The sequence below is a fragment of the Tachyglossus aculeatus genome, chromosome 3, assembly GCF_015852505.1.
Source record: "Tachyglossus aculeatus isolate mTacAcu1 chromosome 3, mTacAcu1.pri, whole genome shotgun sequence".
Lineage (NCBI taxonomy): Eukaryota > Metazoa > Chordata > Mammalia > Monotremata > Tachyglossidae > Tachyglossus > Tachyglossus aculeatus.
This window is the reverse complement of record NC_052068.1, coordinates 109,659,305-109,670,848: the sequence shown is the minus strand read 5'-3', so window position 1 is coordinate 109,670,848 and position 11,544 is coordinate 109,659,305. Positions and strand designations below refer to the sequence as shown.

At 45.1% G+C, this 11,544-nt stretch overlaps 1 protein-coding gene across 1 annotated transcript; it reads right to left on the bottom strand.

Annotated features, from left to right (window-relative positions):
- Positions 1-10,159: 10,159 nt before the first annotated feature.
- LOC119925403 (olfactory receptor 10A7-like) lies at positions 10,160-11,338 on the bottom strand. Its single transcript, XM_038743463.1, has 2 exons — positions 10,784-11,338; positions 10,160-10,216 (listed from the first exon to the last, which is right to left on the bottom strand). Exons 1-2 carry the CDS (start codon positions 11,336-11,338, stop codon positions 10,160-10,162), a joined length of 612 nt encoding a protein of 203 aa, XP_038599391.1.
- Positions 11,339-11,544: the final 206 nt, after the last annotated feature.

The following is an 11,544-nucleotide window of genomic DNA, read 5'->3' as shown; positions in this document are numbered from 1 at the left end:
CCCCTTCCCCTCTCCCACCCAGCTGTTTCCCTCCCTCTCACCCACCAAGACCACTCCCCCTCACCCCCTACCAAGGATTCCTCTGTACCAGCGCAGGTCCTCTGCCTCTCCCTCCCGGCCCCCTCCCTCCCCTTCTCCCCGCCCCCACCCCATCCCAGTTCTCCTTTCCCATCGCCACCCCCCTTCCCACTCTCCCCGCCCAGGCACCCGCCAACTCATCCCAATCCAAACCCTCCCCACCCCTCGCACCCTTCCCCCTCCCTCCCCACCCTCGACAGCTGCTGCCAAGTGTGGCCTCTGGAACCCCCGCTCCGTTTTAAGTAAGACCCCTTTCATCCTGGACCTTTTCCTTTCCAGTTCTCTACTCCTCCTCGCCCTAACTGAAACATGGCTGTCGCCGGACGACACAGTCTCTTCTGCTACTCTCTGCAGTGCAGACCTCTTCTTCTCCCACTCCCCCAGACTCACCGGAAAAGGAGGAGGTGTCGGTTTCCTTCTCGCCCCCCAATGTCGCTTTCGCACTATCCCTCCTCCCCCTTCCCTTTCCTTCCCTTCCTTTGAAGCCCACATTATTCGCCTCTACCACCCCCTCCAGATTCTTGTAGCCGTCATCTACCGCCCTCCCGGCCCCTCTTCCAACTTCTTTAACGACTTTGACCCCTTCCTCACCTTCCTTCTCTCCTTCTCCATGCCCACTCTGATCCTCAGAGACTTCAATATCCACATGGATATCCCTAACGACTCTGCCGCCCGCCTTCTATCTCTCCTTGACGCTGCCAACCTCTTCCTCCACCCCACCTCGCCCACTCACCAACTTGGTCATACCCTCGACCTCATCATCTCCTACCGCTGCACTGTGTCCACCCTCACCAACTCTGTAATCCCTCTCTTTGATCATAATCTTCTCACCTGCCTCCTCACTCACACTCCTTTCCCCTGTAAATCCGTATTACTCCCTCACAGAGATCTCCGCTCTCTGGACCCCACCCATCTTTCGGAGCGCCTCACACCCCACCTCGCCGCCCTCTCCTCTCTACCCAGTCTTGATGATCAGATTACTGCTCTCAACTCTACCCTCTCTACTCAGCTAGACTCACTTGCTCCCCTTTCCCTTCGCCGCTCAGCAGCACTAACCCACAGCCCTGGATCACTGCCACTGTCTGCCTCCTTCGCTCTTATGCTTGAGCTGCCGAACGCTGCTGGCGAAAGTCTAAACACCATGCCAACCTCGTTCACTTCAAGTTTATCATTTCCTGCCTTAACTCAGCCCTCTCTTCTGCCAGACAAAACTATTTCTCCTCCCTTATTTACACCAATGCCCATCACCCCCGCCAGCTCTTCCGTACATTCAACTCCCTTCTCAGGCCCCCGGTTCCTCCCCCTCCTCCTTCCCTCACCCCCAACGATCTGGCCTCCTACTTCATTAACAAAATTAAATCCATCAGGTCCGACCTCCCCAAAGTCTCTTCCCCCCTTTCTCCATCCCCCCGGCTCTCAACACTCTCTGCTACTCTCCCATCCTTCCCAGCGGTATCCTCAGAGGAACTCTCCTCCCTCCTCTCAAGTGCTACTCCGGCCACCTGTGCTTCTGACCCCATTCCCTCTCATCTTATGAAATCTCTCGCTACATCCCTTCTCCCCTCCTTAACTTCCATCTTCAACCGCTCACTCTCCACTGGTTCCTTCCCCTCTGCCTTCAAACATGCCCATGTCTCTCCCATCCTAAAAAAACCCTCTCTTGAACCCACCTCACCTTCTAGTTATCGTCCCATATCCCTCCTACCATTCCTTTCCAAACTCCTTGAACGAGTTGTCTACACGCACTGCCTAGAATTCCTCAACAACAACTCTCTCCTCGACCCCCTCCAGTCTGGCTTCCGTACCCTTCATTCCATGGAAACTGCCCTCTCAAAGGTCACCAATGACCTCCTGCTTACCAAATCCAACGGCTCATATTCTGTCCTAATCCTCCTCGACCTCTCAGCTGCCTTTGACACTGTGGACCACCCCCTTCTCCTCAACACGCTATCTGACCTTGGCTTCACAGACTCCGTCCTCTCCTGGTTCTCCTCTTATCTCTCCGGTCGTTCTTTCTCAGTCTCTTTTGCAGGTTCCTCCTCCCCCTCCCATCCCCTTACTGTGGGGGTTCCCCAAGGTTCAGTGCTTGGTCCCCTTCTGTTCTCAATCTACACTCACTCCCTTGGTGACCTCATTTGCTCCCACGGCTTCAACTATCATCTCTACGCTGATGACACCCAGATCTACATCTCTGCCCCTGCTCTCTCCCCCTCCCTCCAGGCTCGCATCTCCTCCTGCCTTCAGGACATCTCCATCTGGATGTCAGCCCGCCACCTAAAGCTCAACATGTCGAAGACTGAGCTCCTTGTCTTCCCTCCCAAACCTTGTCCTCTCCCTGACTTTCCCATCTCTGTTGACGGCACTACCATCCTTCCCGTCTCACAAGCCCGCAACCTTGGTGTCATCCTCGACTCCGCTCTCTCATTCACCCCTCACATCCAAGCCGTCACCAAAACCTGCCGGTCTCAGCTCCGCAACATTGCCAAGATCCGCCCTTTCCTCTCCATCCAAACTGCTACCCTGCTCATTCAAGCTCTCATCCTATCCCGTCTGGACTACTGCACCAGCCTTCTCTCTGATCTCCCATCCTCGTGTCTCTCTCCACTTCAATCCATACTTCATGCTGCTGCCCGGATTATCTTTGTCCAGAAACGCTCTGGGCATATTACTCCCCTCCTCAAAAGCTCCAGTGGCTACCAATCAATCTGCGCATCAGGCAGAAACTCCTCACCCTGGGCTTCAAGGCTGTCCATCACCTCGCCCCCTTCTACCTCACCTCCCTTCTGTCCTTCTACTGCCCAGCCCGCAACCTCCGCTCCTCCACCACTAATCTCCTCACTGTACCTTGTTCTCGCCTGTCCCGCCGTCGACCCCCGGCCCACGTCATCCCCCGGGCCTGGAATGCCCTCCCTCTTCCCCTCCGCCAAGCTAGCTCTCTTCCTCCCTTCAAGGCCCTGCTGAGAGCTCACCTCCTCCAGGAGGCCTTCCCAGACTGAGCCCCTTCCTTCCTCTCCCCCTCGTCCCCCTCTCCATCCCCCCATCTTACCTCCTTCCCTTCCCCATAGCACCTGTATATATGTATATATGGTTGTACATATTTATTACTCTATTTATTTATTTATTTATTTATTTTACTTGTACATTTCTATCCTATTTTATTTTGTTGGTATGTTTGGTTCTGTTCTCTGTCTCCCCCTTTTAGACTGTGAGCCCACTGTTGGGTAGGGACTGTCTCTATGTGTTGCCAATTTGTACTTCCCAAGCGCTTAGTACAGTGCTCTGCACATAGTAAGCGCTCAATAAATACGATTGATTGATTTCTTAAATTTATAATCTCTCTGAATCTTTCGTATTTAGTCTCACTTTGGTGCCCTTCCCTTTAAGCCTACTTTTAAATATTTTGCTAACTTACCAACTGTCAATTTTAGGTTCCGTTACACAAAAGTTGCTTTTGAATGTTTCACTTTTTTAGTAATTAGTTTTGATTTGAGTAGACGTTATATATCAATTAAAATCTTTTTGGCCCGGAATACCAGGCTTCAGGGCTACCTTGTAACTCAAGGATTTTCTTTGTAAATCCTTAGTAACTCTTCCTTAGAGAAATCTCAAAGCAGCATCGATCACCTAACATCTCCCAGGACATACACCAGCCCAATGATGATGAGATCTCTCCAATGGGTGGCCACAAACCAGTGCAGACCATTGAACATCACCCGGGACTGATGCCTGTCTGAGGATTCTGAGATTTATCTGCAAGGAGACCACAAACCAATGTGGAACCTCGACCATCACCCGGGACACAGATCTGGCTGAGAATACTGAGATTTCTCTGCCCAGTGGCCACAAACCTGTGCGGATCATCATCCATCTCCCAGGAAACAGACCTGCCTGAAGATCTCCCCATCAAACAGCCACATTTCAATTTACCATTTGATAACCCCACTCCAAACATTATAGGAAGAACTTGGTCTAATAAACTGAATCCGAAAGAATGAATTCAGTTACAAGTGACTGATTGCCTTCCCTCATTTGCATGTTTTTTAAATAGTAACCAATGTAAGTACAGAAATATCTGGGCCCAAAATGTGTCCTCTCTCTTCCGGAAAAAAAAAATCAATAGCAACACTTTCGGAGTCCAAGTCTTCCCTCCAGACAATTCTCAGCATAAACTTGGGTAGTTTGGTTCTTGATCAAGGTGGTGATTTTGGAATATGTGGTGTCTAGGTTCTCTTGGGCTAGAAGCAAGTTCAGGAAACTGGGGAAGTGGTGAAGTTAGCCAGTAATGCCAATTCTGCAATGGAAGATCAGAAAGTGTTTTATTTAATCAACACTTGCTACTAACGTTAATCATTATTGAAAACACATTTTTCCCACCACACTACATCCTATCACCCTCATTAATGAAATAATTAAATGTAATTTAATTAATCACCACTTATTTGTAGAAAAAATTACATATGACTATGTGCATAACTCCCACATAGAAATCTCAACTCCCCACCTCACACCGCACGCACACACACACATCTACATCTCACACATAAACCCACCTATATTCAAACACATACACACATGCACTTAGGCTGGGTGCTCATGTCCCTAACAATGACGGAGTTCAAGTTTTTCACCACAGACAAAATAAAATGTGATTCTTAGCAACATAGAAAATCCCCATATTGATTCCCTGTTTCATTTCACCTCTTTTCCCCCAGCCTTCCTGACACCACTCTGTTACAAATCTAACCCCTCTTCCTTATCCCTTATTGAAGGCACATCTCCTCCAAGAAGCCTTCCTCTGACTAAGCCCTCCTCTCCTCTTCTCCCACTTCTTTCTGTATCACTGCTTCATTCATTCTCCCTCCCATCTCCCCAGCACATATATGCATATTTCTGCCATTTACTTATTCATTTACTTATGTATATTAATGTCTATCTCCCCCTCTAGACGATGAGCTCATTGTAGGCAGGGAATGTGTCTGTTTGCTGTTTTACTCTCTCAAATACTTAATACAAGGCTTTGACCACAGTAAGCACTCAATAAATACAATTGAATTGAATTAAATTATCACATTTTCTCTCTTATATTCCATCCTTAGGAAAGTAGAGCTATGATTTTAGCTCTCTTATACAGCTTCCAAATGGAAAAATATACCAGTCTTCCCCTTCTCAGAAACTTGGAAATCGTTTCGTTCTCTTTCTTTCTTCTTTTGGAAGTGACAAGAAGGACAGATTCTGTCAGAAGGAACACAGGTGTGGGAGAAGAGGAATAGTTTGAGAATGAGGGAACCAAAAAAACATCTAAACTCCCCAGAGTCTTACTCTTTCCTTAACAAACGTTTATTGTTGTTTCTATTTCATTTTGCTTTTTTCAATGTAGGATTTCATTTTTGAATAGCTTTAGTAAAATGAAAAGGAAGAAAACAAAAGCCCAAATCTACCTTGAGACTCCATTCCATTATAACTCTGGAGTATGTGACAACCAGTTCTGTTTTCTAGGAGCAGTTTACCAGTTTTTAGGTACTTGAAATATTAGACCAATTTCCACTAGTCCCACGGTCAGTGGGTGACACCTAGCTAAACTAAAAGATCTGGGTAGTTTTATCTGAACCCCCAAAATTGAAGAGTTCCCAAAAGTATCAGAAAAGTTTCTGTTCACTTAGCAAGATGAATAGTTCATTTTACTGACCATAAGAAAGATTCGGGAAGAATATTTCCTCATATCTACCCCTTTATCATCATTCTTCTTCCCCAGAAAGAACCCTTATCATCCAATAACTGGATCATTTTAACAACTTTACTCAGTTCCCTATTGACCTTCTGTCCCCAGTCCAGATAGTACACAAAGCAGCAAGACACTTTTTTCAACACACTGAACGATGGCACTCCATTTCTTGGAAGTCTGCAGGGACACCTATTGCCATTAATATCAAATGAAGTGTTTTGAGTAATAATAATAATAATTAATAATAATAATAATGATAATAATAATAATGGTATTTGGTAAGTTCTTACTATGTGCCAGGCACAGTGCTAAGCCCAGGGGTAGATACAGCAAGTGGGGTTGGACATAGTCCCTCTCCTACGTGGGGCTCATAGTTTCAATCCCCATTTTACAGACGAGGTAACTGAGGCACTGAGAAGTGAAATGACTTGCCCAAGGTCACACAGCAGATAAGTGGAGGAGCCAGGATTAGAACCCATGATCTTCTGACTCCCAGGCTTGGGATGTATCCACTATACCATGCTTCTTCCCCGGAATATGTGGGCATTATTAGTAGAGCAAGGGTTCCTTTCACCTTCGGGTTTCCTAAGCCACTTCACAGCTCTCTGCCAACTGCTTTCCTCCTGTTATTCCTTTCACTCAAGAACATCTGTTCACTGTCCCAACGCTTTCCACTTTATTTGCCCATCAAGGAACATTTTATTTCCCAAACCAGATTCTGCCACTTCTTTCAACCCTTCAAACCCAACCCCTTCCCTCAGTTATAATAATACTTATTATTACATTTACAGTTACAACCATATAGTTACAGTTACATGGCTCACAGTTTAAATCCCCATTTTACAGATCAGGTAACTGAGTCCCAGAGAAGTGAAGTGACTTGCCTAAAGTCACACAGCCAAGATGTGCCATAGCTGGGATTGGAACCTATGACCTTCTAATACCGAGATCGATTTTCCATCCACTCCTCCCACACTATTCACTCAACTACCTTCAGATTTGGTTATACCTACTTGCATTTATGTCAGTTGTATATTTTAAGCACCTTGCTCATTTTACTTAGTTTTGTAAGATGCTCATGCTTTTCTACTGGACCTCTCTGCCTCACCAGTTTGAAAGCTCCTGGAAAGCAAGAACCACATTTTATCCTTCCTTTATAATTCCATGTGCAGTGCTTAGAACAGGGCATTTCACAAAGACGTCATTCACCAAACACTGCTGTTAATACTTACTCCCAACATCACTGTGAGATTCAAAAGAGCTAAAGAAGTAGCACGTTCCTTTTAACAATGGGATAGGGGAGAAAGGGGAAGTGAGAGATCCAGGATTAAAATCCAGATCTGCCATTTCCTAGCCGGGTATCCTTTCTACACTATTTAACAATACATGGTGAACGCTTTATTTAAAAATTTACCCGTCTCTTTTTCCCAAGGTCAACCCGGGGTACCCACCATCTCAAGGTCAAATGCTACTTCATGACCTCCCAAGCCAGCAGGCAGAACTCAGAAACGAGTGTGAGATAACCCCATCCCAATCAAAACTGCTAGATTGACAGCCCAAATCAGGAATACATAAGCTGTCCCTCGTCCCTGTGCCAATCAAATTAGGTATGGAGGAGGGGGGCAGAGATTGGATAAACTGAGGCCGGAAGCTGGAATGGCCTAGGAACGCAGGTGATAAATACCTGTGGCCACTGACCTTCTTTACAGTGGATCGAGACTTTCAGCAGCTGGCTGCAGGTCGCTAATGCCCAGAGTGTGAGATGCCTGCTCTACCTGTACCAAGTGAGGAGCCATGGGATGGGTGAGTGTCCCATCCCGCTGAAGCCTGATGCTTTGTCACAGGTGTGTAACGCATATGTGCATTCCTCCCAATTGGTAAGTGCTCGTGGGTGGGAGCTTGCATCTGCACCACGTGCAAACAAACCATAAATTAATACCTCCTGGGTGGGACCTGGGGTTTTTCCACGTGCAAGTAACACATAACTATACTCCTCCTGTTAGGGAAGCTCTAACATCATAAAATAAACATATTCTTCCTCAAAGAGAGGTTCAATTCGCTGCGTCTAAAATAATCAAATATTTCAGTTAATCTCATGGGATAAATTTTGTACGAAACTCAGGCTTTCTGTCCTCTCTCTCTCTCTCTCTCTCTCTCTCTCTCTCTCTCTCTCTCTCTCTCTCTCTCTCTCTCTCTCTCTCTCTCCCAATTCACAAATGAACTTGTGCCTGGGCGATGGGTGACACTCTTGAAGGAGGATTGCTCTGCCCTGGTTGACTTTACAGGCTCAGGTTCTGCATGATAAGACCTCTTCGATGTTTTGGGGTAACCCCTGAGAGGTTGTCCACAGACCATTGCTTACAACAAAGGAAGCAATGGGATTATATGGAAAGCTCCTTTAGGATAAATTGTGCCCATGAGATGCTTGTATTTTTTACCCTTAAAAGATGTTGTGAAATCATTGTATTTTTAATTACACACGCTGGGGATAAAATGTACAGTGAGTTTGCCTGAACTTTTAGGGATTTTGATTTTCCAAAAGCCTTGCCTCCAGAGCATTTGAATGAATGAATGAATGAATCTGTTTATCTAAAAGGAAATAATCTAAATTTTTGCCTGAATTTAAGCCAGGTAGATAACTGCTGGGATTCTTCATTGTATTCAGATTAGAAATACCACATAGATTATAAAATTGAATCCTCGGTGGGATTTTTTTATGTTATTATTTTTGTCTCTGTTTTCAAGTGTTTGGTGGCTGGGTGATTAAAAAAAACTGCCCAGAATTTGTTAGGCATGGTGTAAGATTTACCTCTGAATATTATATATAATATTAGCTGTTCATTCGATACTAACATTTTCTTTAGTTGATTAAGGAAAGATAGTGTTTCCTATAGATTGTAAGATCCTTGTGGGCAGGGATCATGTCTCCCAGTTGCATTGAATTGTGCTTTCTTAAGTATTTAGTACAGTGCTCTACACACAGTACTTGCTCAAAACCCACTGATCTTGCTATCTTTCAGTCAAGACAGATAGAAATCAATAGCAATACACAGCCTGGAATACCAGGCTTCAGGGCTACCTTTTAAATCATGTATTTTCCTAGGAAATCCTTAGTAACTCCTTCCCAGAGAAACTTCAAACTACCACGGATGACCTAATATCTCCCAGGACAGAGACCAGCCCAGTGATGATGAGATCTCTCCACTGAGAGGTGACAAACCTGTGCCGACTGTTGAACGTTCTTTGGGACTGAGACCTGCCTGAAGACACTGAGATCTCTCTGCTGGGAGGCCACAAACTTTTGCACAACATCCACCATTTGTCAGAACACAGATCTGCCTGAGGTCCCTTTGTCCAGTGACCACAAACCGGTGCAGACCATCAACTATCTCCCTGCCTGAGGACATTCAGACCTCTCTGCTGAGCAGCCACATTTCAACTTACCATTTGATAGTCCCCCCTAAAACATGATAGACAGAATCCAGTCTAATAAACTCAATTGAGAAATAATGTGACCCAGTGGATAGCCCAGGGCCTGGGATTCAGAAGGATTCGGGTTCTAATCCCAGCTCTCCCAATTGTCTTCAGTGTGAACTTGGGCAAGGCACTTCACTACTCCATGCCTCAGTTACCTCATCTGTGAAATGGGTATTAAGATTTAGCCCCATGTGGAACATGGACTGTAGCCCCTTTGATTAGCTTATATGTACCCCAGTAGTTATTACAGTGCCTAGCTCTCAGTAAAGACGTAACAAATAACATTTAAAAAGTCTCATAAAAGGAACTGAATGAACAGTTGATTTCTGGGTGTTACTATTCAAAGGGATTGCTTTTTTTTTCTTTTGGAACACGACGTGTACTTGCTTTGAAAATAATTAGATGTCTCTTCACTTTTGTCTGCTTCAAAAATCAGACCCGGTAATTGGATTTTAAGACATGGAGCATCTGTTTAAATGCATAACGGATACAGCACAGGCCTTGGAGTCAGAAGGTCATGGGTTCAAATTCCAGCTCCATCATTTGTCTACTGTGTTGGGCAAGTTCCTCATTTCTCTATTTCTCAGATACGTCATCTGTAAAATGGGTATTTAGACTGTGAGCCCCACTTGTGACAGGGACTGTGTCCAACACGATTTGCTTATAATCACCCCAGTGCTTAGTACAATGCTTGACACATAGTGAGCACTTAACAGATACTGTTACTATTCCAGTGCTTAGAACAGTGCTTGGCACATAGTAAGCAATTAACAAATGCCAACAATATTATTAAATGAGGGAGTTTTCCCTAAAAGTACTGCATAGTGCTCCTGGTAAGAGGAGCAGATCAAGAGCAGAGGAATTTGTCTGATGATGATCAACTTAACCTTCAGCTCCCAGGAACTCCTGAAGCTTGCCATGTCTGATCCATTCTCCATACTTTTTAAATAAAACAATAGAACATTAAAACATTAAAACATAAAAAATAGAACATTCTTAAATGGTACAGAACTCTGGCCTCATGCCCTGCACACCTGAAACCCTCAATAATTGATTGAGAAAATATCCGATTCTATGGGTGTTCAGGTCTCAGTGTCTCATATCTAGCTAGCCTTCTACTTTCTGAGTTGGTACTGGTTTTGGCCATTTTAATTCTTAGAACAAGTTTATTCTTCCATGGTTTTTCAAAGAGCCCAGAATATTCCCTGTAGTGAGCCCTCAGCAAATAATAAAGATGGGAATCTACCAGGAAACCGTGCCTAAACAAAGTCATTGACTTTTTGATACCTCAAGAAAAAGTGTCACCATCTCAAATCAGAGCCTCCCAGCTCTTTGGAAAATATTTTTTTTACCTAGAATTCTCTTCACGGCACCTTTCACCTCTTGACTCCTCAGACTGTAGATCAAGGGATTTAGCATGGGAGTGAAGACTGTACAGGAGAGAGAAAGCAGCTTCTTGATCTCAGGAGAGAAGGAGGATTTGACTTGGAAATAGGTCGAACCTACAGCTCCAAAGAACAGCGAGATGACAATGAAGTGAGACGAGCAGGTGGAGAAGGCTTTGTGACGGCCCTCGGTGGAGGACATCTTCAGGATTGTGATGAAGATGCGGTTGTAATATGCAATGATCTCAAAGGGGAGCATCAGGATGATCACAATCATAGTTACACTGTAAACCTCAATCATGAAGCTGTCTGTGCACACCAACTCTAAGAAAAGGGGGTTATCACAGAAGAAATGGTAAGTTAGATTATGTCCACAGAAGGGCAGTGTAAACATCATTGCAGTCTGTATTGTTGCCATGGGAATCCGTGATAGCCAGGAAGCCAGAGCCAGCTGCAGACACAATCTCCAGCTCATAACGAGAGAAAAGTAGAGCAGGGTACAGATGGCTGCATGTCTATCATAAACCAGCATTGCCAGGATCAAGCACGCTGAGGGGCCAAAACAGAAGGCGAAATACATGTGGGCTGCACAGCCACCAAAGGGAATATTTTGATTCTTGGACAGGAAATTGGTAAGCCTTTGGGGGATGATGGCAGTGGAGTAGCCAATACTCATTAGGGACAGACTCCTGAGGAAAATGCATGGGGATTAGAAGGGAGGTGCCCACTGAGGAGACCAACAGTAAGAGGGAGTTTCCTATCAAGGCATATCACAAGGAAAATCATAAACAGGATGACCTGAAATTGACGGATATTTGAGAAACCCAAAAGTATCAAATCAGTCACATATAACTGATTGCCTTCCTTCATTTGCATTTTTGT

Coding starts and splice junctions, on each gene's coding strand:
- LOC119925403 (XM_038743463.1), bottom strand. CDS start 11,338: ATGAGTATTGGCTACTCCACTGCCATCATCCCCCAAAGGCTTACCAAT. Junction 10,217..10,783: donor TCTCGCTGTTCTTTGGAGCT/GTAGGTTCGACC, acceptor TTATTTAAAAAG/TATGGAGAATGGATCAGACA.